This window comes from Eleutherodactylus coqui, chromosome 2 (genome assembly GCF_035609145.1).
Source record: "Eleutherodactylus coqui strain aEleCoq1 chromosome 2, aEleCoq1.hap1, whole genome shotgun sequence".
Classification (NCBI taxonomy): Eukaryota; Metazoa; Chordata; class Amphibia; order Anura; family Eleutherodactylidae; genus Eleutherodactylus; species Eleutherodactylus coqui.
Window position 1 is genome coordinate 289,154,500 of NC_089838.1, and position 26,485 is coordinate 289,180,984.

General features: G+C 45.1%; 1 protein-coding gene across 2 annotated transcripts; it reads right to left on the reverse strand.

Annotated features, from left to right (window-relative positions):
• MAP2K7 (mitogen-activated protein kinase kinase 7) lies at positions 1-26,246 on the reverse strand. Of its 2 annotated transcripts, XM_066593194.1 has the most exons (12): positions 26,111-26,246; positions 19,001-19,048; positions 18,323-18,461; positions 12,907-12,973; positions 10,129-10,242; positions 9,080-9,199; positions 4,561-4,668; positions 4,276-4,455; positions 2,872-2,952; positions 2,600-2,742; positions 2,406-2,451; positions 1-2,125 (listed from the first exon to the last, which is right to left on the reverse strand). In XM_066593194.1, the coding sequence occupies exons 1-12, from the start codon at positions 26,226-26,228 to the stop codon at positions 1,988-1,990; spliced, it is 1,302 nt and encodes a 433-aa protein (XP_066449291.1). In that variant the 5' UTR covers positions 26,229-26,246; the 3' UTR covers positions 1-1,987. The 2 variants fall into 2 exon arrangements, with proteins under 2 accessions (XP_066449291.1, XP_066449292.1); XM_066593195.1 differs by lacking the exon at positions 19,001-19,048.
• Between the last annotated feature and the right edge of the window lie 239 nt (positions 26,247-26,485).

Sequence of the window (26,485 nt, forward strand, 5' to 3'; positions counted from 1 at the left end):
GAGTGTTGTAGCAGAGTTTATTTCAAACATGGCCTCCCCTGCAGAAAAGCCAGCTGGACACATGCAACAGGAATAGTAGAGTGGATATATAGGGGGATAGAAGGTGGGAAATGAGGGTGAGGATTCAGGGATGAGGAGAAAAAAAAAAAAAAAATATGAGAGGAAACACACATACACACACCCACACTACAAAACAGTGCAACAGCGATACTGCCACACTGCTGTAGTAATATAATTACAGACATTAAAACCGGTGGGAAATACCCAATTAGCCCCCCAATCCACCATGTAGCTTTGGTACAGTCATAATAAGCCCCTCCCTCCCACCCATTCAACTCTTGGCTCCACCCTCCCATAGGAAGGAGGCAGTAACAAATTGATCTGGCATTTAATTAACGGATAATGCAATAAAACTGCATCTATAGACCCATTTAAGAACAGTCCTGAAGACACGCAGAACATTGATCAAAAACTTCCTGCACGAGACCTCCACGTATAAACATCCTCTGCCCTTTTCTCACTTTCACACGCAGTCGACTCTGGTTGCACCAGCCAAAAGAACAATGATGTTCCTGTCCATCCTTTCACTTGCACATTTCCAATCTTCTTTTTGGGGGGCTTTTTACAAAGAAATGCCCAATACTCCAATAACTTACACCTGTGCCCATCTAGATGGAGGGATGGTGGAGGGTCAGTCTTTATGGTTTTTAAAGTCCAAAGCTTTCTCCCACTCCCTCACCTTTACGTGGCAAGCATGAATACCATATAAAAGTCACGGTTGGTTCATCCACGTCATCCTGAGCTAGCAGAGGCTTGCGGCAAGTACCGCTCCTCTACCCCATTTCTTAGTCTTTGAGGTGGAAGCACCATGAGAGTCTTTTCCCTCAACGCTACCGTTACCTTAAGCAAATACACTTATAAATAGACATCTTCACAGCATATTACAGTGCAGCACATCTACCAGCAGCAAGTCTCCGAGGTTGCTCCGCTTCCGCCGAGTACATGCTGTGAATTTCTTGCTCTAGACAAATCTCGTATAGATAAAAGTTTCAGAACAAAGCTGGAAGCCGTTACAAAAGGCTTCTTGAATAAACCTGTGAATTTCATAGCCATATCTGACAGGGATAAGAAGAGCTTAACAAGTACTTCATAAATAAAAGCAAGGACACCTAGTCAGACGACCATCCAGTCAAGACGGTACAGAGGACCTTCTGCAACTTAGATCGCGGCCTTAATGTTACAGTCGGAAGCAACATCTCCCGACTAAGACGTACTTGTGGTCGTCCAAGAGGTTTTGTCACAAAACAAAAAAACAAAAACAAAAAAAAAAAAAAAAAACAAAAACAAAAAAACAAAAAAAGACATACCAACACAGTATTATGGATGCAACGGAACAGGAGGAGAGAAATAAAAATATCCGAAGTCCGAATATCCGAGTCCATTCATCTATCTCAGCAGAGGCTTGATGGTTATGGTGAGACTCAAAAACATGGCAAAAAAATAAAAAATTTCATAATTAAATAAATATAGACCTTCCCCATTATGGAAAATAACAACCTCATCAAGGAAAAGATAAATAGGCTTCCGTATCTCAGAAGTTACTGAAGCAAAGTTACATCGCTCATAAAACACAATAAAAGGTGATGTGTATTTCCACAAGTGGGGGTCTTGTGAGAAGCCTCCAACTCTGATGCAGAGTCCCTAAAGAAAGGAGGACAGTAATGTGTTGATTGATGAAATCTCATAACATAAAGGGGGATTCCTCATCGCAGGTTGCAAAGTGTTGGGATAGGCTGAAATGGGGGGGAAAAATATATCTCCAACAGAAGAGATGGTGAGGGAGTGGGAGTTGACCTCCCCTTGCAGGAAGAATGTTCAGAAAATCCCAGATACACCACATAATATACGATTATCCATTTTTGAGTCTCAAAGCCACATCTGCAGATGATATTGGGGAGGGGGCAGACCTCCCCTCCCATGCCAGATGCTACCTGCCAAAAAAAGGTAGATTTTGGGGACTGAGAAGAGTGCTGCTTCTTGGAGACTCTGTCTGAGCCATGACGTCCTGGAACCAGGAAGCTACATCTACTTCCTGTGTCTCATACTGGCGCAAAAATGGGTGCTCCTGCAAGGCAAGATAGAAGTGTTAGTACAAGAATTGTATTCTCTGCCCCCCCTCCCGTGTTCCCTAACATTTGTGAAAGCTTTTATTCACTGGACCATAGTGCTTTCACTTTTAGAGGACCAACAGGGTCCTCTGAGAACAATAAATGGCCATTAAAAGTAGTTGGAACCTTGAGTTTTATTTTTGTGAAAGCAAGGAATTGTCCAGGACTTCTCCTAATCAATAGCTTATTTACCAACATTTATTAAGCAAATGCACAGAATCCAAGAGTCACACTCACCAGAAGCTTATTGTACTTTGGCCTCTTTCTGTGATCTTTAGTAAGACTGTGGAAAAAAAAATACTATAGTTAGTACCAAATGACTGATATTACAGGATCTGCATCTGAATACACGCTGTACTCTGAGGCCATCCGTCTTTATATCACCCGTGAAGTCAACCAACAGTCAGAGCGATGGAAATGGTCTTGCTTACCAATCTTTGACAAAAGACTGGAAGAGAGGAGAAAAGCCCATATTGTGAGGGAGAACTGGAGGTTCTTCTTGAAGAACTTTGGTGAGAACTTCAAAGTCTGTTTTGCAGTTCTTGTAGGGGAACTGTCCTGTTGCCAACTCCACCTAAGAAAGAACAAGCACACTGATGGACAAAGAGACATCAACCACTTACTTCAAAATGACCTCCACTTGTATATTAATGAAAACAAAGTGCCAGAACACCGGTTGCAATTCTCAAGACTTTCATCTTACCAATGAGATCCCGAGACTCCACACATCTGCTCGGATGTCGTAGTCCGGTTTGGTTGGATCTGGAGGATCGATTCTCTCAGGCTGAAAAATAAATAATCGACTAATAAAGCTACCTGTATTAAATCAGTGGTTTGCTGAAGAGTAAAGCTGGAACTGAAGATAAACAGGCATCCGCAATAGCAGCACTGGAGAAACCTGCTAAGCTGACCTGACTGCGGTATTGCTGATCATTTCTGCCTAGTTACAAAATAGGAGATAAGCATTGGTGGAGGTCTGATATAAGGCATTCATGAAAATCAGCTGTTTGCAGAAGCTGCTGTGCACCAGAACAAGCACAGCTCTAAAATGTGTAGTGGTACAGAATGGTATTGCACGCTGGACTGCTACACAGTGGCTTCAGCAGACTACTGATGTGTGGGGATGTTTCTTCATTAGCCACTTAAGGACTCTGCATTTTTATTAATTTACCACCCCCACCCACATTCTGCAATACTTCAGTATTGCAGCACACAACATTTCTGCTGGCATTCTATTAAGTCAGGTCAAAGGCTCATCTTAATATGCATAAAGGCATGGCAGCACTGCCTTCCTTAAGTAGGTTCTGAGCTGCCTTGGCATCTTGCTAATCAGGGCATTTAAATTACCATCAACCTTTTAACTGCTGTTGTAAATTCCAACAACCCGATTGTTGTGACCGCTGACTGCGTCTGGGTGTGAGCTATCAAAGACAGCTTAGAACCCTTTTAGACGGGACACGTGTCGGGCAAACAATGCCCAACACTCGTCCCCGCACATACTAGCTCCTGTTCACCTGCACGGGAGCTAGTATCGTTAGGTCTCAGCGGTGAGACTGCAGGAGATTTCTCTCCTTGCTCTCCCCCGCCCCTCTCCATTGACATAACATAGCGGCCGTTCAGTACTGAATGGCCGCTATTTACACTGAATGATGAGCGATCAGTTGATCGTCCATCGTTTAAGCAGCATGGACAATGAGCTGATCGCTCATCGTTCAGTGTAAATAGTGGCCGTTCAGTACTGAACGCCCGCTATGTTATGGCATTGGAGAGGGGCGGGGGAGCGAGAGGAGAGAAATCTCCTCCTGCCGCCCGCCGCCCCTGCTGGCCGCTCTGAGAGAGAACCAGTGATACCAGCTCCCTGCAGAAGCACAGGAGCGAGGACACACAGGGACGAGTGTCGGGCATAGTTTGCCTGACATTTGACCCATGTAAACCCAGCTATACACTGGCCATGTGTGGTGCTGGCTCGGCTCACAATCCATACAAGCCTTGCGCACCCAGGATGTACATGTACATCCTGAGTCGCTAAGGGGTTAAAAAAAATAAAATAAAATGAAACGTTCTAGTTACATCCCTTTCTCCATATAACCCTCAAATTCTCTCTCACCGCCATATAAGCAGCACAGCCCGCACTTCTGGTTTTAGCCTTGGAATCCACAAGGCGGCCACTTATGCCGAAGTCACAAAGCTTAATCTGTCCACTGGCATCCAGCAATATATTGGAAGGCTTGACGTCCCTGTGTATAACACCGTGCTTCTCCTTTAGATAATACAAAGCATTCACAATCTATGAAGAGAAAAAACTGTCAGATCCACATACTGAGAAGCTCCTAATATAATGTATTTGGTGCTGGGTAAAGCATTTCCCATGTTTTGGCAGATTACCACTCACCGCTACAGTCATCTTTCCCAGGATGCTCTCTGGGATGGGACCCTGAATCCTCTTCTTCAGCTTTTCTGCACACGTCCCCATCAGCTCCATGGCTATGAACACATCTGTCTGTAGAGTCAGCCCAAGAAGAGTTACATGTTAGAGGAGCAAAGATTAAAATAGCCGTTTTAAGGTACGTTGCCTGCAGTGGACAATCCGTGACAAAAACTGCATCATAATCCACACAATTTGTGTGGATTTTGAAGTGACCGTCTTTTTAGCAGACATCACCCCTTTAATGGAACGGGTAAAATCTGCTGTAAATCCTCATGAAAAGCTGCACTAAATAGTGTGGATTTTAAAGCAGATCCGCACCAAATACACTACTTGTAAAAGCACGCTTAACCCTTTCCAATCCATTTATTTTTTCTCACCCATTCTCCCCAGCTCCAAATAAATTGGAGCTGGGGAAAATGGGTGAGAAAAAATACATTTTCCCTGCACCCTCCTGAACTGACAGAGTTCAGGAGGGTGCAGGTGCTCACTGCACCGTGGAGGGACCTGCTTACCTGTCAGACGTCTTCCGCATTCTCCTTCTGCCTCCCGTCTCGGCGATCATGTGACCGCTGGGGTCAGGTGGCACATGGCGGTCACATGATCGCCGGGCCGGGAGACAGAAGGAGAATGCGCAAGACGCCGGTCAGGTAAGCAAACCCCCCACGGTGCAGGCTCCCGGCTCGGAGTTCATGTGACCGCCGGGGGTCAGGTAACACCGGCAGTCACATGGTCGCCGGGCGGAATCTCCTGCATTACATAGCGCTAATTGAGCGCTATGTAATGTGTAAAGGAGAAGGCAGAAAGGGTTAAAAACCCTTTCTGCCTTCTCCTCGGGGGTCCTCGCTGAGGACCAGTGCAGGAGTGTATCTGCACCCGATGTGTCTGCCGATCGGGTGCAGATGCACTCCTGCACTGCAGTGTCGGGCCTGCCCCGACATTGGAGCCGTGGAGGAAAATGATGATGTCGGCGCAGGCCCGACATTGGATTGGAAAGGGTTAAAGTAATTTGCAGGGTTTCATCACTTGTTGCTTTCATATGTTCCCTTGAAGCTTCTGCAAATCCGTGTTGCATGGGAGCAGGCTCTGTACAGAATCTGTCTACTTCTCCCCTGGCAGCTTTTTACTTGCCCTGTAGGAATCATCTTCTTAGCTATCCTCCCAAGTACTGCAGAAGCTCTGCTCCTTCACAAAAAGAGGGGCAGAAGTCTATTTCCAATAGACGATCACTATACAGATACTTGACTGCACATTGAGCATGTCTGCCCTCCAGCACTCAGCTCCTTAAGCGCTCCTGTCCACGGGCGATGATTCGCTGGTGGTAAGTTGCCGGCGAATCACGCTGTCTGAAGCTGACCGGGGAGATCTGCCTAACGGTTCCCGCTCCCGGGCGGTGGCTCCCACGGCGGAGATTCGCCACAGGACTTCGCAACGCCCGTAGACAGGCAGCCTCAGTGGACATGCCTATTAGTATACATTTTGAACATCAGGTGGCGCTACTGTATGTAAGGAATCGTTCCAACTCTTCACTGGATGTTTTTTTTTTATCAGCATGTAAAAGTACACTTTGTAAAGGCCCATTTACACGCAAAGCAACTAAAAGATTTCACGATCTATCTGCATCAAGTGTTAACGGCCATTAACACTATCCTCTTCATTTGCATGTAAAAGGGTCTCCAGGAGCTGTTTGCACAGCCCAGTGTGATTAATCACACGCCCAGCGATGCACACAGCTGCATTGTTCTGCTCACAGCAGATTACAATGTTATCTGCCGACTTCCGTAGAGATAACAGCCTGCAGTCTACTGACAGATAATGTGTTTGCTTTACCTGTCAGTAGCTGAACAATGGATTTCAAGTTCACCTTAAAATCATAGTTCAAAACGAGAAGTGCACGACGCCCATGTACGTTTGCATGTAACAATTATCGCTCATGTTCGGTCGTTTGAATGAATTTTGAGCGATAATCGTTACATGTAAATGGGCCTCTAGTTTGTATTTAAACAATGGATATGACATTTTTTCCCATTACATGATTTTTTTCCCCCAAAAACCTAACATGTACATCAATACAATAACAGAACCCCCTAACCCCAAGTCTCTCTTAAACCTCTTTACCGAGTTTCTTGTAGGCCGACAGATATCAGTACCATAAGCTTCTTTGAAAATGTCATTTTGTAGTACATAACTGAATAAAACATTACGATGATTATAAATGGCATTTGCAATTATTTCGGCCATACTCCTTGTAGACAAGAGCTGATAGCCGGTACAGGACATCAGCTTCCATCTTAGATCATCTGGACCATACTCATCATCCTTCGACATATTAGTTACATAGCCTTAGGTGCCGAATGTGATAACCAAGAGTTAACGATTGTACTTTAATCGTATCTGACAATAAATCCTTCTAGTAACTGGATATACATTTTACATCTTCATCATTTATCAACAGCCTCTCCAGCAATTGTAGGAGGTGTGCAGAAATCAGAGCGACAGGCAGCCGGCCCAGATTTTATTGTATTATGGATATGACCGTGAATGGTGAGATAGCCCCTTTAACCAGGAGTCTGTCACTTTGGGGCCAGATGCCACCACGCCGTTATGCAGCTGAAGTTAAGCTTTCTAAAACCACCTCTGTGAAAATCAACCCTTAGAGGGTAGTATGCGGTAGAAGAAGTTATCTGAATTGGCCTTCTGAAAAAAAAAAATAAAATAAAATAAAGGTTTTTTTTTTAGGTGGTAGGCTTATATTACCAAGAAATAAAGCTATTTTAAAAAATAGTGTCGATTGGCTATATATATATATATATATATATATATATAATATCTTTATTTGTATAGCGCCAACTTATTCCGCAGCGCTTATTTGAAGAATAGCACAGAGGCAAAAGGGTATTAAATGCTGACGTGATATTCAGAAGGTCAAGATGCCACAGCTGAGGATCCTACTAGTTTAGCAAAATCATCTTGCACAGCAAACAATCGCTAATAGCACCACTTTGTGCAAAATATTTTGCGCAGCTTATTATTTCAACTTTAACGGTGAGCTCTGCTTGTGTTTCTTCTATATAGCGGTTTAAAGTGGGGTTTTCTTCGTAGTGAATGTATTTTCGAGGCTCTTATTATATGTGTAGCTCCGTCATAACAGACGATTTTCCTAGTCAGTGGCTGAGCAGTACACGGGCATGTGAAAAGATTTTTGTTAGCTCGACTACCAATCTCTGTTCCTGTGCAAGTACGCCCCGCCAAACGATAATCACTCCGCAATTTTGGGGGAGGGGTTGTCATTTAAAGCAAGCGAAAAGTGGACTAAAAGTCAGCGATGAGTGAAAAGCGCACGACTGCCCACGTTTAGACGTAAAGATTATCGCTCACTATTGGCGGTTTTGAACGACAACCGCTAAGTGTAAAAGGGCCTGTGGACTACCAATGCAAACTACAGCACAGTGTGCATCAGGTAATCAGAGAAACTGTTCAATTACCTTTTTTCTCCAGAGGGTCTCTTTAAGTTATAACTTTTCTTTGCTATTACAAACCCAGTTGATTGTTGGATGGGCATCTTTAGAAAACTGAACCTCAGCTACATAACAGTATGCTGGTGATTTAGTAGCTCCATAGCCAATAGGATTTAGTAGCTCCACAGCCAATAGGATTTAGTAGCTCCACAGCCAATAGGATTTAGTAGCTCCACAGCCAATAGGATTTAGTAGCTCCACAGCCAATAGGATTTAGTAGCTCCACAGCCAATAGGATTTAGTAGCTCCACAGCCAATAGGATTTAGTAGCTCCACAGCCAATAGGATTTAGTAGCTCCACAGCCAATAGGATTTAGTAGCTCCACAGCCAATAGGATTTAGTAGCTCCACAGCCAATAGGATTTAGTAGCTCCACAGCCAATAGGATCCAGTAGCTCCACAGCCAATAGGATCCCTTTATGATGACCTAAGGCTAAGGACAGTTGACAAATGTACGATCGCTGGTGGTCCAACCATTGGGATACCCAGGGATCAGACCAGCTTACCCTAGTGAATGGAGTGATAAGTGATAGCTGAACGATTGTTTCCCAGAGATCATGTGTTTTATCACCTATCCGGTTTATAGGTGAGATTTTTGAGGGCATCATCTCCTTTGTAATTAGCATCAGCCTGAATGTAGCTAATTAATTGGACGTAGGTTCATTCACACGAATGATGCAACTTCAACCTGCCAGAATAAACCGGCAGATGAGGAACCTAGCTTAAAATAAACGAATATTAAGAAAAGTGGCTATATATGCCTGCCAGCAAACAACGATCAACAGAGATGGTCAAACAGACCATTCAGGCCAACTTTCCTCTTTAGCCCTGTGCACTCAGAATAACATACGTATATAATATACCGTATATTATACTGCATGCAGGTATGATATTACTGTATGGAATCATATGATAAGTTACACACAAGCAGCTGTAATACAAGTGACACAGCTATAATAGACACTTACATTTGTAATGAAGGTGCCGTAACACTGGACAATGTAGGGACAGTCGTGACTCTTCAGTACTACATCCAAGTCCATCAAGATCCTTTTGTTCTCTTCCTTGTTACCAGAGCGACGCATTTGCTGAAAGCCAAAACCAGATATATGAGAGCAGTAATATAATATGTAATAACACACCGGAGCCCAGTCTTATTACAGTAGCAGTGACGCCCCAACAGGCAGACCTCATTATGCAATAACAAAAGAGTCCTTTGCCAGTAACAAACGCCTAGAGAGAATAGCAAGCAAGAAAGAACTTGTTTAGTGCATTTAAATAGACCAGCCATTGTGAGTATGGGGATGATCGAACATTAAAAGGCGTTGTTCAGTTGTAAACTATTGATGGCCTATCATTAGAATAGGCTATCAATTATAGATCGTCAGGAGTCTGCCACCTGAGACCCCGACTAATCATCTGTTCACTGGGCCAGTGTGCTTGTGCACAGAGTTGATTTCTGCAGGAAGCAGACAGCTCCATTCTAACTGCAGTGGCCAGACTTGATATTACAGAACAAGGTCCTGTTCATTTCAATGAAAACTTTGCCTGCAATACCAAGCTTCACCACTGCAGTGGGAATGGAGCAGTCTGCTTCTTGCAGACATCAACTCCATGCACAAGCACAATGACACAGTGAACAGCTTTATCAGTGGGGGTCTCAGGCATCAAACACCTGCTGATGTATTACCGACTGCCCATCCTGCAGGTAGGCAACCAATTTTAAATTGGACAACCTCTTTAATGTCAACATTTGTACCCACGCAGCTTACATATTGCCAATAAGCGATTTTTTTTTTGCCTGCTTTTGCTTGTTTGTCAGCTGATTGCTGCCACATTTGCATGGGGCACTGATCGGGAGAAATGGATCAGACTAAGGTGTGTTCAACTACTGGCCTTTGTAAGAGGCCTTTAACTGAGGTCAGTAACCAAACGGCTGTTTGAAGGGTTTGATTTATGGGAACAAGAGAAACGAGAGATATAGATAGCATATTACATTCCACCGAACATTGGTTACCTTTACAGCAATGACGTGTCCAGTCTTCTTAAATCTCATCTTCCAGACTTGTCCACAAGTCCCACTGCCAATTTCGCCCAAATTTTCCAAGTCATTTATATCAGCCTGGTATTTCTAGATTTAAGGAACATCAGAGGTTAATGGGCATCTCCAGTACTGTGCTGCTTGGTCAAATATCCAATCACAATTCAAAAACACACCAATAGGTTAAAAGGGGTGGTTTGGTTGCTGGACATTTTTTTGAGGTATAAGCTCAAAATGTGTTAAAAGCAGCTGTACTTGCCTGTCCCCCCCTACCCCGGTCATTGTTGTGGAAAGTATACCAACCCACTGCTGCAGACAGTCAGAGGTCGGGTGTCATTCTCCTGGCAGCATGGCTTCCACTATCTGAGTGCTGATGCCAGGAAAACGGCCTCACTGACTATGGTTATCAGATAAGTATCTGTTCCACAAATGTCGGAAGACTTGCACAATTACAGCACTGGATTGCTGGGGGAAGGGGTACAAGTACAGACCCCTGCTTTTGTTATTTTCACACATTTGAGCCTACACTTAAAATCAAGAACAATCATTGGCAACTGGACGATCCCTTTAAATTAGCTTCCCAAGAATTTGGGCAAGTCCAAAGGTCCATTTACACACAAAGATGAAACTGACAGTTTTGAGCGATCATTTTGCATTAGGTACTAATGGGCTAATCACCCCATTAGTAGCTAACTAGCTTCATTTGCATGTAAGGGTGAATGCACACGACCAGATTTGTACTGCGGAATCCGGATCAGACGTCCACCACTGGATTCAACAGCAAATACCTGTAATACTGCAAGGAGCAAGACTTAAATTCAGATTACGCTTTAAAGAGAATAAAGGCCGACAACGATTATCGCTCACAATTCGCTCAAAAGCAGTCTTTTGAGTGATAATTGGTCTGTCTTAAATGCGCTGCCATCATGCACTGTTTGTGCAGTGTTCGTTCATTGCTCATTTCTGGCAAGCTAGAAAATCAGTGATGAGCCTTATCAGTGCCGCGCGCTGATTTTCTCAGCGGGCGGCACTGATAGCATTCTTTCAGCTGGTATCCCGCTGGGACTTTCCAGCGGGATACCAGCTGACAATTCTGAGAACAAAAGAGCTGTATACAGAGGACAGCGCTCCAGCCGTCTTCTGCATAGCTCGCTCAGCTGTATAACTGCCAGGCACTCTGAGCAGAGAACAGCTGGATGCAGAAGACAAGTGGCCATGCATACCCTGATTGGAGCGCAAAATGATCGCTCAAAACTGTCAATCAAACTACTGTTTGCGCGATCACCTTGCCCTCTAAATGCACACAAGACATCTTTTTAACCAGGCCTTAAACCAAGATCTAATGTTAACTGTGATGACTTCACCCTTGCACATCAAAAGATGGGACATCTCTTCTCATTTGCACATAGAACTGGTTTAGCCACCTACTCAGTATATTCCAGTCAAAGACTCTAAATCGTAATTAAACGGCTGAATAAAATCTAAATAATCATACATTCAGTAGTTTCCTAACAATACCTGCCATAAGCATGCAATGCAAAAGCGGGTTCTCCTGCCCACGAGTGGAAATCAATTGCGATTTTCCACTCGCAGGTGGAAAAAAAAATAAAATCCCAGGATATACTCTATTTTGGGCCAGATTCCGTTCGGATGGCTTCCATTGAAGGCAATGGAAACAGTCCAACCCGCGGCCCTTCCCCAATCATCCTTGCAAAAAAAGGCTGCGGGATCCGCGTCATTATCTGTGCTGCACAAGTGTGCCGGCCGGCACATCCGCAGCACAGATAACAAGAATTCAGACAGGTAGGCGGGTGTCACCAGCCAGGCACAGGGCCGAATTCTGCTGCGGGCACCCGCATGCGGAATCCGACCCGGCCTTGTGCATTCAGCCTTACTGCCACAGGACTGGCTGCTAGAAATCCGACCGATAATAGTGGACATTGCTGGGAAATGCTATAGTTAGCCTCACATCCTCCCTGCACTGGGAATTAATCCCATGATGCTTACTCAAATTGGGCATCCTGCGGGGTATTGAACGATAATTGTCCCATGTAAAAGAATGCAGAAACTGAATGACTAGGCGAGAATAATCCAGTCACTCAGTTTTAAGCATGCTTACAATCCGAACGTCCATCGTTCAGTGTAAACAGCAGCTGTTCAGTACTGAACGGCCGCAGCTTATAGTGAATGGAGAGAGGCGGGGGGAGAGCTGGGAGAGAACTCTCCTCCAGACACCTGGGCCCCCTGCTGGCCACACTGTCAGCAATCCAGAGATACTCGCTCCTGTCTAACATCACGGGAGAGAGTATACACAGGGGTGTCCCGTGTAAAAGGGCCTATAGTTAGGAGTATTTAGGGTCTGGAAGATACAGAGAGTGATTGTCCTATTTAAGGAATAGAATAGCCAGGGATCATCTGAGTCTCGTTATGAATATGACTAGACATCCGTTCATGTGTAACAGGAGCAGAACTAGTTAGTCACATGTTTGATGGATCCTAGGATTTTTGGATCTATTATCACCTCTATTTAATATCTATAAAACAAAAAAGTTATGTTTTATCACTTATCTATTCTCCTACGGTGAATATAAGGGATTATTCCTCCTCAGTGAATACATTTATTGCCAACACGAGTGCTCCGATCTGACACTGCTCCTACTACTGACTAACTTGTGTGTACCCCATACTTCTCTAAATGTCTACATATAAAGATCCTATATCTACAGCACAATATATCCACCAATTATATCTCACCTGCCCATCGATTACAAGATACCCCGTCTGCTTGATAATTTCTTGCAGCTTCTGATCAATTTCAGTGCTGGAAAAAGCAGAAAAATTACGATTCTGCAACGCCATAATGATTCCTATACACATAAAATGCTACAAAAGGAAAAACACACTCCAAGTCAAATATATCAAGCAGCAGCTGAAAAATCACAGATGGGAACTGGTGGGTGTATACAGCAAAGGAAGAATGTGTGGCCAACATATACCAGGAAGAGATCACCGCTTTCGTCTAAGAAATCTTTAGCACATGGGGAATTATGATAAATCAGTGAAGTGAAAAGTAATTAACCCTAGAGTCCAATTTCCTTCAAGAGACATTAACTTTTCACACACCGTTCGCTTATCTAAGAGCCTGTGTATCATCAGTCTTGTAATATAATTGCATTCAGTGTCTTATGTTTTACCACTGAAAATCAAGTTTGAAGTGCCAGCCACTAGGGGTCTCCCTTCCAGTACCTTTGCAATCCACTGCCTGTCGTTAGACATTTGACTTCTCTAGTAAAGTGTATATACGGGAGTCCCCGATTTCACCTCCGATGACAGATCTTGGGAGAAAAGAAGGACTGGGCTGGGCTGAGCTGCCAGCTTTCCACATGCCTGATCTTTCGGTTGTAGGGGAAAATAAGCTATCCGTTTGAATGGAGAGGCGTTGTACTTTGCATTCTCTGGCAGGTCCATAAAGATGAATGGAGCAACATCCATACAGCAAGACTCAGGACCCCCGTTCTCATGAGCGGTGGGTATCCTAGCAGTCAGAACCTAATCGATCAGACACTTATCACCTATCCTGTTGATATAGAACAAGTTAAAATCAGGAACCTGTCACGTTGAACATGGTGTCCGATTTGTAGACAGCATGTTATAGAGCAGGAAGAGTTGCATGGATTGATATATAGTCTTGTAGGAAAATAATCACTATAAGGCCTAATGTCCACAGGCACGAGGATTCCAAGTGCAGAATCCCGCATCGGATTACACCCGTGCCCGCAGGCACAGACATTTTTTCACCTGTCCGGATGCGGTGCAGGTTTTTTTTTGTCCTGGTCGCATCTTCTTTTCTCCTGCACTGTGGAGTGTGCGGGCGCGCTGGGATAAAATGAAATCCACAGGTATTTAATTACCTCCGGATGTCCAACGATGGTCTATAGGCATATTGAACTGCGGATTGTCCGAATGGGTGACCCGTGGGGATTCCGCAATTCAATTTTGCCCGTGGACATGAGGCCTAAGGGTGAATGCATACGGGAGGATTTGAATTGTGGAATCCGGGCAAGGCGACCGCCTCCGGATTCCACAGCAAATACCGGCCATAGCATGCAATCTAAGAAAAAAAAAAAAAAAAAAATTCTTTATGCACACGAGCGGAATCCAATTGCAGTTTCTGCTCACGGATAAAAATCACAGCATGTTCCATTATTCAGCGATTCCGCACAGAAGGCATCGTTAATTACGGACAGGCCACAAAACCTGTGGGAAAAGCAAGGGTTTCAAAAATAAAATTAAAAATCTGTACTGCGCATGTCAGACGGCGAGCTGTGCGGACCGTACGCAGTACAGAAAAGAAGAAAGTACAGGTACGCACCAGCCAGGAATATGGTCAGAGTCCGATCTGCCCGTGTGCATGCGGCATAGATTGTAATGTTAGGATCGTAGTTCCTGCTGTTTCTAGGCTTAGGAGTCCAGTGGGCGACCCCTTCAGTAATTGACTACATTCTCTGTATGACTGTACATAGAGATAACTGGCATTAACTGATTAGGACCGCCCACTGGACTACTATAGCCAGAAACAACAGGAATTATAATGAATTACACGTTATACTGAACAAAAAAAGTCTGTATCAATCCCCTCAGCTCCTCCTGCTCTATAACATGCTGCGCGCACAGTGTACGGAGCAAAAGCAGATCATCAGACACCTCTGCAGCGGCCGCTGCTGGAAATTGCAGGCTCAGCTCCTACCAAAATCAATGAGAGTTGTGCATACAATTACCAGTGTTGTCCACTACACAGGAGCCAGTGCTCTGCTTCCACTCCATACCCATGGGACTGACAGCAGGAGCCAAACAGCTAATTGGCGGGGGTCCCAAGCGGTGGACCCCAGCCAATCAACTACTAATGACCTATCCTGAGGATAGGTCATCAATAAAAATAGCATAGAAAACACCTTTGAAGAGTAACATAGTATGTTAGGGTGAATGAAGACAATGTCCATCTAGTTCAGCCTGTTTCAACCCTGCCCCCCTACTTAGTCCAGAGAAAGCCATAAAAAAAAATTAATAAAAAGCCAATTTAGCTCATTTGGAGGGAAAAAAAAGAAAAAAAAAAAAAAGATTCCCTCCTGACTCCATAATGGCAACCAGAGTAATCCCTGGATCAACAACCTGCTGGTCACCTGTCTATATCCTGTAATGTCATAGCACTCTAGAAAGACATCTAGTCCCTCTTAAACTCCTCTATAGATTTTGCCATCACCCCGTCCTCAGGTAGAGAGTTCCACAGTCTCACTCACTGCTCTTACTGTGAAGAACCCCCTTCTATGTTGATGATGAAACCTGCTTTCCTCTAAACGTAGCAGATGCCCTCTCGTTACCGTCACAGTCCTGGGTATAAAAAGATCATGGGAGAGATCCTTGTATCGTCCCCTCATGTATTAATACATAGTTATTTGGTCGCCCCTTAGCCGCCTCTTTTCTAGAGTAAATAATCACAATTTTGATGCCTCTCTGGGTATTCCAGTCCTCCCATTCAGTTTATTAACTTAGTTGCCCTTCTTTGAACCCCCTCCAGCATTGTAACATCTTTCCTGAGCACCGGTGACCAGAACTGTGCGCAGTATTCCATGTGGGGCCTGACAAGTGCCTTATATAGTGGGAGGATAATGTTCTCGTCATTCAACCGGCTCTGCACTTCCTCCTGTATTAGGCATGCAATATTTAGTGGGGGGTTCATTTTATTCCCGTGCATCTCGTGTGGCATTTCTTTTTCATTCATGATTATACTTGAAAAAAACAGAACAAAACTATTTAACAGATTTGCCTTCCCCCCATTCGTTAAAGGGCCAGTGCTCTCAGTGCAAATCCTTTTACTGTTTATATAACTGAAGAATAGTTTAGGGTTATTTTTGCTCTCTTTGGTGATCAGTCTTTCTGCCTCCTCTTTAGCAATTTTGATCTTTCTTTACATATTTTGTTTTTTCCCCTGTATGTTTCTAGTGCTTCTTTGCGGCCTTATTTTAGTAGCTTGAACACTTTTTTTTTCGTTTATTGCCCCCCCCCCTTACAATCTCGTCGAGCCACGTTGGTTTCCTTCTACTTGCAGACTGAACTGCTCACATGAGGTAATTAGGATGTTTTTAAACTTTTCCCATTTGTCCTCTGTACTGTTATTTTTGAGGATGTTGTCCCAATTAAGGTTACTTACAGTAGCTCTGAGCTGATCAAATTTTGCTTTACTGAAGTTTCGTTTTTTTGTCGCTCCCTGATAAGGCTTCCTATTGAATGACAGCTGGAAGTTAATTATATTGTGGTCACCATTTCCCAAGTGTCCCTGGACCTGCACCCCCATAACTCTGTCTGGTTTGTTAGTTAAGAAGTTTGGTAAGGTAGTGGTCTTTAAATTGTTCTCAAGAACTTATCACCCTTGTGAGATTCGCAGGTTTCGTCTTCCCATATTCTATCTGGATAATTAAAGTCCCCCATAATAATTACTTCATTGCGGTTTGACACCTCTTCTATTTGTCTTAATTTTTCAGTTTCTTCTGTTGCTTTTGGTGGTCTATAGACGACCCCTATCAGGATTTTGTTATCTTTTTCTCCCTGTATTTCTACATGTTCATCTCCTGCCCCTATATCTTTTAGTAGCCTCGGCATTAAGTACGATATAACATGCAGACACTCCCTCCCCCTTTCTGGTTTCTATGGTCTCTTCTGAAGAGATTATAGCCCTGCAAATTCACCACCCAGACACATTCATTATTAAGCCATGTTTCCAGTATTCCCACTATATTGTAATTTTCATCAGGCATTCTCACTTCGAGTTCACCCACTTTACCGATCAGACTTCTTGCATTCGTAGCCATACAATTTACACGGTGGTTCTTTATATTCATTGTGCTATTTAATGGTACCATTAGCTGTTCTTTCAGTTCTAACTGTACTAACCCCACCCCCTGCTCGACTCCATTCCCATAACTTGGTCCCCATCTATACTGTCTTTCCTCCGGTTTCTCTTTTTGCCCTCCCCACCATTCCCTAATTTAAACAATCCTCCAGCCTTCTAACCATTTTCTCCCCCAGCACTGCTGCAGGCTCCCCATTAAGATGCAGCCCATCAGTACGGTAGAGCCTGTAGCCGACAGCAAAGTCAGCCCAGTTCTCCAGTAACCCAACCCCTCCTTCCTACACCAACTCCAGAGCCTCTTGTTTACCTCCTTAAGATCCTGCTGCCTTTCTAGTGTAGCTTGTGGTGCAGGTAGTATTTCTGAGAAAACTACCTTGGAGGTCCTCACCCTAAGCTTGAATCCTAGGTCCCTGAAATAGTTTTTGACAAACTTTTAAGACGTCAGATCGACACATCAAATAAGTTTTAATTAGTGGAGGTCCTGCTACTGAGACCCACCGCTGATTGCTGATACAAGATGGTTGCATCTCTCACCGGACTGCTGTAACCCTTTGGCTATCACGAGTAGTAGACAGCTAGCAAAGACAGACACATAGGAGGTTCTAAAAGGTCTACAGCCCTTTATGCATCCGACTTCAGCTGCTGAGAGGCGCCGGTAAACGATGAAGACAGCTGAAGGGGCACTGCGCTCGGCTGAGCTACGCAGACCCCTAGTTTCAGCAGGCGTCTTAACAGCAGGACCCCACTAATGAAAACTTTTGACATGTAAAGGCCCATTTAGACGAGACAAGTGTCGGGCAAACGATCGTCCTCGTGCACCAGCACGGGAGCTGGTATCGCTGGCTCACAGTGGGGAGGCTGCAGGAGATTTCTCTCCTCGTGCTCTCCCGCCCCTCTCAACTGACATAACATAGCGGACGTTCAGTACTGAACAGCCGCTATTTACACTGAACGATGAGCGATCAGCTCATCGCCCATTGTTTATGCAGCATAGTGTAAATAGCAGCCGTTCAGTACTTGTTAAGGCAATGCAGAGGGGCGGGGGAATGCGAGGAGAGAAATCTCCTGCAGCCTTTCCTGCTGTGAGCCAGCGATACTAGCTCCCGTGTAGGTGCACGGGGACAAGTGTCGGGCATCGTTTGCCTGACACTCGTCCCGTCTAAATGGGCCTTTACTCTGACATTCCAAGAGTTTGTCAAAAATGTTGTTACTCTTTATGGCATGGGCAAGACATATGTACAAGTTACTATAACACACACTTACCTTTCCAAGCTCCGCTGTGTCAGGTAGTTGGTTTGCGGCAGGCTCAGCATATGCCGTGGTCGAGCTGGCATTGAAGTGTGATGATGCGTGGGGTTGTCAGGACGAGTGTGTCCATCATTGGCTAGAGGAAGTTGTAAAGCTGCACAAAAAAAGGGGTAGAGGGTGGTATGTAGAAGAGGGAGAAAGACTGGCCAATGGAGTTAAGCATTGAGCAACAGCAAAATGTCCCTGTTACCCATGTGTACCACTCCTAGTGTACCCTTCTTTCCCCTTTTCTGGTGCACCCCATTAGTCCTGTTACACCCCATGCAATGTACCCTGCATAAATCTCAATACTTGCTCATTTATTAACCCTTTCCCGCCTTGCCTCTGATAGTTAGGTTCTTTGAGCTCATGCTCCATACAAAGCCTACATGCTGTGTCCACACTGCATGCAACATTCCCCCTCCCATGCACAAAGACAGGTGGTAGAGCAATGCCAAGCCTGAGCAGCGGAGGGAATGGGGTGGGGAGAACAGATCAAATGTATACAAAAAGGGGCAGAAAGAGGAGAGAAACATGGAGAAAAAAAAAAATCAAACAAAAAAAAAAAGCAGTGTTAAAGAGTGACATATATGAAGAAGGGGAAGGTTAGCTGGGCCTGGAGCAAGTGAAGAGCTGATAAGGACGATCCGGTACCTGCTCTCTGGGATGGAGCGGGCGTGGGGCTTAGAGTGATGAGAATAACTGGGGGGAAAAAATACGGGAAAAACAAAAATCAACATAAAATACAAAGCAACCTAGGAGAAAAAGAAAAAAAAGGAGACAACGGGAAAGAGGACAGAGAACAGAAGGGTCAGGTGAACAGAGGGGTGAATACATGGGATACATTGTATGAAATGAGGAACATAAGAGTATAGCCTTGATGGCAAGAAAAGGTCCAGAGATAATGAAGGAGGTGAAGACATATGATCAAAGTCTTCAGGCTATACTGATGGTCATCCCAATAATGCCACACAAGTTTCATTCACGTTCAAAGTCACCACCTTCCTCCATACTAACCCTTGTCCTACCCTCCAGATCCCACATTCCCCCTCAACTAAACCTATACAAAGCCTTGGTGAGAAACTGCAATCCCACTAAGGCCAAAGGTTGAGTCCTCAAAATAAATGATATGCGAGTTAGCAGACAGAAAACTATGGGTCCGGGCGCCATTGGGAGTCTAGTCAGTTGTAGACTCGAAAAGTGCATGGACCGGAAATCCGGTTGTGTACCTTTGGCCTATACGTTACTTTCCCTATACGTTACTTTCATGGGATCGGGAGAGGTAGGTACTCCGGAGGTTCTCAAGAGCACACCACCACGTCACGAATGTGTTATCCTACAAGGCCGATGACCAGATGGATGATAATGATATTAGGTGGCATGCTCTGGAGGAAGCAGGGCAGAAGAACATCTCCAAGGCTTAGGTTTGCTCTCGTTGGGTGTAATCCAAGACGCTTGTTGGGGTTGCCACATATCTTGGGGGATCTCCCGACCTGCATGATGCTCAGGTGTTATCATGATCCACCTGGTTATATACATTGTAGGATATCACACGTCACCAGGTTATCATGGAGGAGTCAAAAACATGAAAGAGCACTCCTAAATCAGGCCAGATGGCTTGTCAATATTCAGTTTGGCAAGTATCTTCCTTAGCATGGCCTCGGTCATCTCATTTATACGGCCGCTCTGGTTACAGCAAAAGGAGCATTTCTGGTCAGACTGGCCAGACTGCAATGGGTATATTTTCTGGAATCCAAATCTAAGATAATACCCAAGATCTCCACTAAATAAGCTTGTGTAGTGCCACCACCATCAAAAAACTAAATGTAATACTTTTTAAAATGGAATTTCCGAGACCAAGATATTGTTGACCTACTCTCAGGATAAGTAATCAATATCACATTAGTGGTGGTCCCAAGTGGCAGACGCCGACCAATCAGCTGGCTGCAGTGGCCGTGGGGCTCAGGCGAGCGCTGCAGCCACTCAACTGCTTGGCGGGCACAACATGGTACATTACATAGCAGCTCAATCCCATTCACTTGAATATTGGCGAGCTGCTCTTAACCCCTTAAGGACCCGGCTGTTTTGTACCTAAAAGGACCAGGCACTTTTTAGGGATTTTACCTATGTGGTGGTTTTACTGCCCTATTTTTTTCCTTTAGTCAAAATTATTTTTGCTTTTTTGCTTTTTCTGTGACATAAGCTATTTTTTTAAGGATCTTTTTTCACTTTTTCCCATTTTTTAGTTTTATTGGGGGTAAAAACCTAAAAAATAAATTAAATAATTTTACGCTAAAATAAAGTATGGGAATGGATTCTGTGTTTCGGATGTTTTCATACATAGCATGCATGGTTTTGGATTACAGGGCGCATATGGCAGCGATTTTGGGTTATTTTCTTCTTTATGTACGGTATATATTTTTATTTTATTCTGTAATTTTTTTTTCACCCTCTATGACACCCATGACATCATATAAGACCTTTGGGGGACATTCACTTTTTTTAAAAATTATTTGACACTTTTCCACTGTAGCTGGGGCATCCATAGGAGCCCTAGTTACAGGGGAAAACATACCTTGTTGTGACAATAGTCACTGGCAGAGCTGATCAGGGCCTGCAAGGACCCTGCAGCTCTGCTGTAATTGGGGCACCCGGCCGTGACGTGATCGCTAGGTCACATAGTGGAAAAAACATCTTTACTTTTAAGTACATAGCACTCATTGAGCACTATGTACCCAGGAAAGGAGTAGGCCGAAGTGGTTAAAAACCGCTTCTCCCTTCTCCTTTGGGTTCTCAGCGTTACCAACAGCTGATAACCCGATCTGCTTCTACTTGATCGCAGAAATTAAAGCCTCTGTCTCTGCAATCGGGCGGGATTAAAGCCTTGGATCAAAATCTGTAAATTTACAGCGCTTGGTACTTAAGGGGTTAAGGTACTTTTAGATGGAATGATTATTGTTCACAAAATCATTCAAACAAGCAAAAGCAAACAATAATCATTCCATCTAAACGCGAGGTAACGAACAAGAATCGTTCAGTTTCTACAGGCATAAAAATCAGCGTTGGCTCGTTGACCCATCGTTCGGTTTGAACAGCAATCATTCAGTTCCTCTCATTCACTTAGTACAGTGAACGTGAAAGACTGAACTATTCTCGTTCACACAGGCAGATACGTCGTTGGCTCATTCAAACGATATAATCGGCTAGTGTAAGAGGACCTTTTATGTCATGTGACCGATGCATGCGACATCACAGACCTGAAAAGAGGCTGAGGTGCTGAGCTGAGCTCAATCAGCTGATCATGGGGGGCTTAGAGAGATAGACCCCCACTGATCTGAAATTGATAACCTATCCTGAGGGTAGCACATCAATATCTTAATCCTGGGGGAAAAAAAAAAAACTTTCACTAGCAATTTTACTCATACTTATTATTGGCAGTCAATGTTTTATTCTGCAACCCAACTCCATCATAGCTCAAGGCGGAGTACAGATTTCATATCTACTTTACCGAGAAAGAGAAAAACTCCAACGATCATTGCCCTTCTCACCCCGCCTAGCCACATAGTTTATATCAACTACTAACGAGATTGCGGGAAGGGAAGTGACTAGCAGTGATCAGGTACTTTACTGGCATCACTACACTAACTGCCCTCTATAGACAAGAATATGGATCTGAACAGGAAGAATATCCATATCACAATGCAAAAACACCAAAGAGATCTTCTGGGAAAAAAATACAATAAATGGGCCAATTTGAGGGCATGCTACAAATTTGCAACTCCTCCCGTTTGGCTGACAGTTAAGGTCCTCATCATAGTACCCCTAAAGGTCCTCATCGTACTCTGTGCATATAAAAGCACAGTATTCGGACAGTACAAGAACCCTAGAGACGCGGCATGTACTGTACTGGTTGAAATATTGATTCTTGGGGCGGTCGCTCATTTTCTGGCGTTTTGTTTCCAACTAAACGGGGAATTCCCAGAAAGCATTTGCGTGGTTTTGATGGTCACAGCAACCAGATGTTCCACTGTTGTGACCGAGATTTTATAAAAAAACACGTGAACGGCCCACGTCGCTAGCTGAACCATTCCGTATAGCTGGGGTACAATTATAGCAGTCATCCGGTCCAATCGCTGCCAAGTTCTCTGAGGTTGCCGCTAACGGGAACTTGCTTCTGACCGGTGGAGGCTGGAGATGTTGGCATACTCTTAGACCCCAGTTTTTGGTCAACCTTTTCCTGGACGCGATGGAATCAGAAGGAGCGAGAAACCTCTCGCATTTTCATACTAACCTCTTGCCGAATATCTTTGTATTTAACGGTGTTGGCCGCTCTCGGTGAGCGATGTACAACTGTACTGTAGGCTTCAGAAGAGTCACCTTACCAATACATTTGTTCTAGAAGCTCTCCTCAGGTTTCCTCATCTGTCCTTTTTCACATATCCTTCTAGTCCGGTCGGCGCATTGCTTCATACATTATATGGCGACACATGGTGGAACATGTGATGAGCCGTCCATCCACAACCCCTGAAGAACGCCACCGTGCATGTGCTAGTTTCTCCTAACACTTTCTTCAAAGGGTTGTGGATGGATGTCTCGCTACGTGTTCTTCCATGTGCAGCCATATATTGGACAAAGTGCTACACCAACCTAGAAAGAAGAAGGATATGTGAAATGGGCATGACTTCACAGATAAGGAAAACGAAAGAATTGGTCAATATGCCGTCTACTCTGAACTTTACAGCTGTCAGTAAGGCCATGCTCTTCTGCCTAAAAGATTTTTCGCACAGGTGAAAGTGAGAAAGCATCGGCACGTATAATGGATTTATTTACCAAGAGGGCAACAGTTTGAAGGCACCAAAGATCAGAGCTCAAACGATAAAACACATAGTCTATGTAATAAAACTGACCACTACTATATAGCAGGACCCCCAACAATATCTGGATTATAGGGGTTGGGTGTCGCCACGGTGACCCCTCTCTGTTAGAGGCGTTGTCTAGGACATGTTCCTCCAGACTCACTATCCAAACTCTCCTCCGACCCCAGCCACTGCCCAAGCTAATGTTACGGCTATGACTGTAAACGCCCTATACCAAGGTGGGTCACCACATTCGATGTGTCCATGGAGGATGCACCCCTCCAGTAGCAACACCACAGGTAAGCCACTGGATGTGGGCACCAAAATGGATACATGCCTACCTGTGTACCACTGATGGGCACCCGAGTCTCCGGCAAAATTAGCTGCATGTTGCTCAGTTGGATATCAATATACTCCAATGAAGAAACAAATGCCACCATCACTGTAGGAAGCCCACATTATGTGCCATCAGGAAACTACAAAACCACCACGGAAGCCATAACACACACTTCTAAAGTGAAGCTACATGTTGACAAGACAGATCTGCCATTACTATATAGGACCTGCAGATGCTTAACCCTTTCCAATCCAATTTGTATCCTGGTTTTCCTAGGGGGCTTACTCTTTTTCTGCCGTTATACAACGGCGCTATATGCTGGCTGAAGCCAGTACTGCATGAGGTGACACGTTGGATAGGCTCCGACAGCAGAGAGGCTGGCAATATACAGTAAGAGAACCCCGACGGACGTCTTCCAACATCGGAGCTGTACAGCCTTAAATCACAATGTCTTCAGAGGTCAGACAGTGAATTGGAAAGGGTTAAGAGGATTATCCCCATTCAACAGGGGTTAAAGCTAAAGCGACCCTCCGGTTTAAGAACATAATTCCATCCCAGGACTGGAGGGGGATATATTATCTGCAGTTCTTCTCCCTCATCCCTCCGATCCACAAGTTCTGTTTTGGGTGAACCAAGATGGCCGACGATCTTCAAACTACCTAATCCCCACAGAGCACTGGTAGTGTTAGACTACTAATGCACTATACCTTCTCTCGGATTGGCCAGAGCTGTCCATGTGATCAGCACTGGCCATTCAGACACGCAACGTGGATTGAAAATCGCTTCTTCTGCGTGAGGCCTAATGGCCGTTTGCACGAAACGATTGTCGGCAAAATTCGTTTAAAAGAACAAGAATGCGCGATAATCACAGCGTCCAAAAGCCACGGCGCACGACGTGTTTGCTTTTCATTTGTCGCTTCGTTTCAGACTGCATAAAAATTCGGCGCCAGCTTACTCGCTTCACGTAGAATATTTTGCTGGTTCTCCGCTGTGAAAAACGCGGTCCAAACGTGCGGCAGAATCTACGTGCGGCTTTTGTTTCCGATTCGCAGTGAATGTCACCCCCGCCGTGCTGTCAAGGGTACACTCTCCAACGTAAGCCAGCGGTGTATACCGCCATGCCGTGCACTACGGGTCAATATACGCGACGCACATTTGTTCGCAGCGCGTGGACGACATTTAGCAACATCTCCTCCTCTGTGCCGCTACGGTCACCGCCGCGGATCTTCTGCACGTAGTTGTGTTCACACATTCGCCATCGGGTTGTGGCAGAAGAACTTACGCTTTTTTAATGCGGTTGAGTTTTCACAAGTGAAAATCATTTAACTTTACGTTTCTCCTGTAAAAACCCGTAGCAAAAACGCCGTCCTTACGACGGATGTGTATTGCGGGGGATCGGCGGTAAAATGCCGGAATGGAAAGGCACGCATTTTCATGTACACTTGCGGATACAAATTGCTTATTCCACCAGCAGAAGAAAAACCGCAGCATGCTCCATTTTGCCGCGGAATCTGCGCGGACGGCCTCAAGCGACGTCAGTGGACACTTCCGACCCGAAGCCCATGCGCAATTAACATTGTATACGGGCTGCGGATACCTGCGTTAACGGTGAGCGACGGCACGGGAAATACAAAAACAAACACGAAAAAAAAAAACGTTCTGCGCATGACCGCTGGCGAGACTCCGCAGTACAGTTTAGCGAGGGTCACAGCCGGAATCCAATCCGCCCGTGTGCGCCCGGCCCGAGACTGGAGCTGCGACTATGGTCAGGAATCAAGTCACGTGATCAAGCGCTTTGTGCGCTTTTCTGTCACATGACCATTTTAAGTGGCCAGCAAGCTGCCGCAGTCATACGTTTCTCCGGGCTCCTTCACGCGGGCGTCTGCCGTCACGGACGCACTTCACCGTGTGTGTACACGCGGGCCGCGTCTGCATGCCATTCATATGACAACCCTTTTCACGCACCCCCCCAAAAAAAACCACGAACAGCGGCCCGATCAATCATGTCATTTTTGGGGGGTTTTCATGGTCTCCTGGCGACATGCGCAAAAAAAAAGGGGCACACGTGAATGCGGTCGTGCTGTTTTCTTACACTCATGGGTGATTTTGGTCCGTAAACACGGGGCACAACGCAATTTTTTTTTTTACATTCAACATCGTTGACCATTAAGAAAGCCGCCCACCGGAATATACCGTTTACGGATCCGGCGCTGTACGTATCCACGCAGTATAGAAAATCCACATGAATGAGCCCTCACACGGCGGAACACGAAAGCACCCATAAGGTTTGGCGACAGACGCGTTGCGGTCGTATTATATTCCGTACTTCAAAGTGACCAAATTCACTACATTGGCGCAGTCTTACAAGGAAATTCGTAGCGACTGCAACATTTCCGGATTTAAGCCGGACTACGTGAATGGCAGGAAAGTCACATGACCCCTTTACGCTGTACATTATACCCACTGAGCCCCTCCTACCCCCCCACCATACTATAATAACCAGCACCCCTCCCCCATCACTCAGGCCCATCACTCTCTGTTCTCCCCATCCACCTCCCCCATCCGTCTTACTAGGCCGGGCACGCTGCGGGACGATATCCAGCTCGATCACCCTCCTAGCTTCTTGGTTTTCCTGCTTGAGCTTCGCCTCCAGCCGAGAGAGTTTCTGTTCTAGGGAGGACGCCGCCATCTTCCCTCCGCGCACTAATAATAAACAAACAGCGCAGTGCGCGTGCGCGGGGAAAGACTGCCAGATGCGTCTGCGCATGCGTGGCCGGACTGACAAGCGACAACTTGACATCGCCGGAGTTTCAGGCTGACAGCTGGCAATGCGCGTGCGCACAGAATGCCGCGCTCGGGAGCTAGTGCGCATGCGTTTCCAGCCAGGTGTAATAGTGCAAGGAGACGGTCAACCGGTACTGCGCATGCGTCGTGAATGGGCACGCT

Bases quoted from the DNA above. Each gene is read 5' to 3' on its own strand.
- MAP2K7 (XM_066593194.1), bottom strand. From the start codon at position 26,228: ATGGCGGCGTCCTCCCTAGAACAGAAACTCTCTCGGCTGGAGGCGAAG. The intron at 9,200-10,128 runs GTAACCAATGTT...TTTGGCTTTCAG, and splicing joins GACACGTCATTGCTGTAAAG to CAAATGCGTCGCTCTGGTAA. The intron at 2,452-2,599 runs GTAAGCAAGACC...TTTTTTCCACAG, and splicing joins CAGTCTTTTGTCAAAGATTG to TCTTACTAAAGATCACAGAA.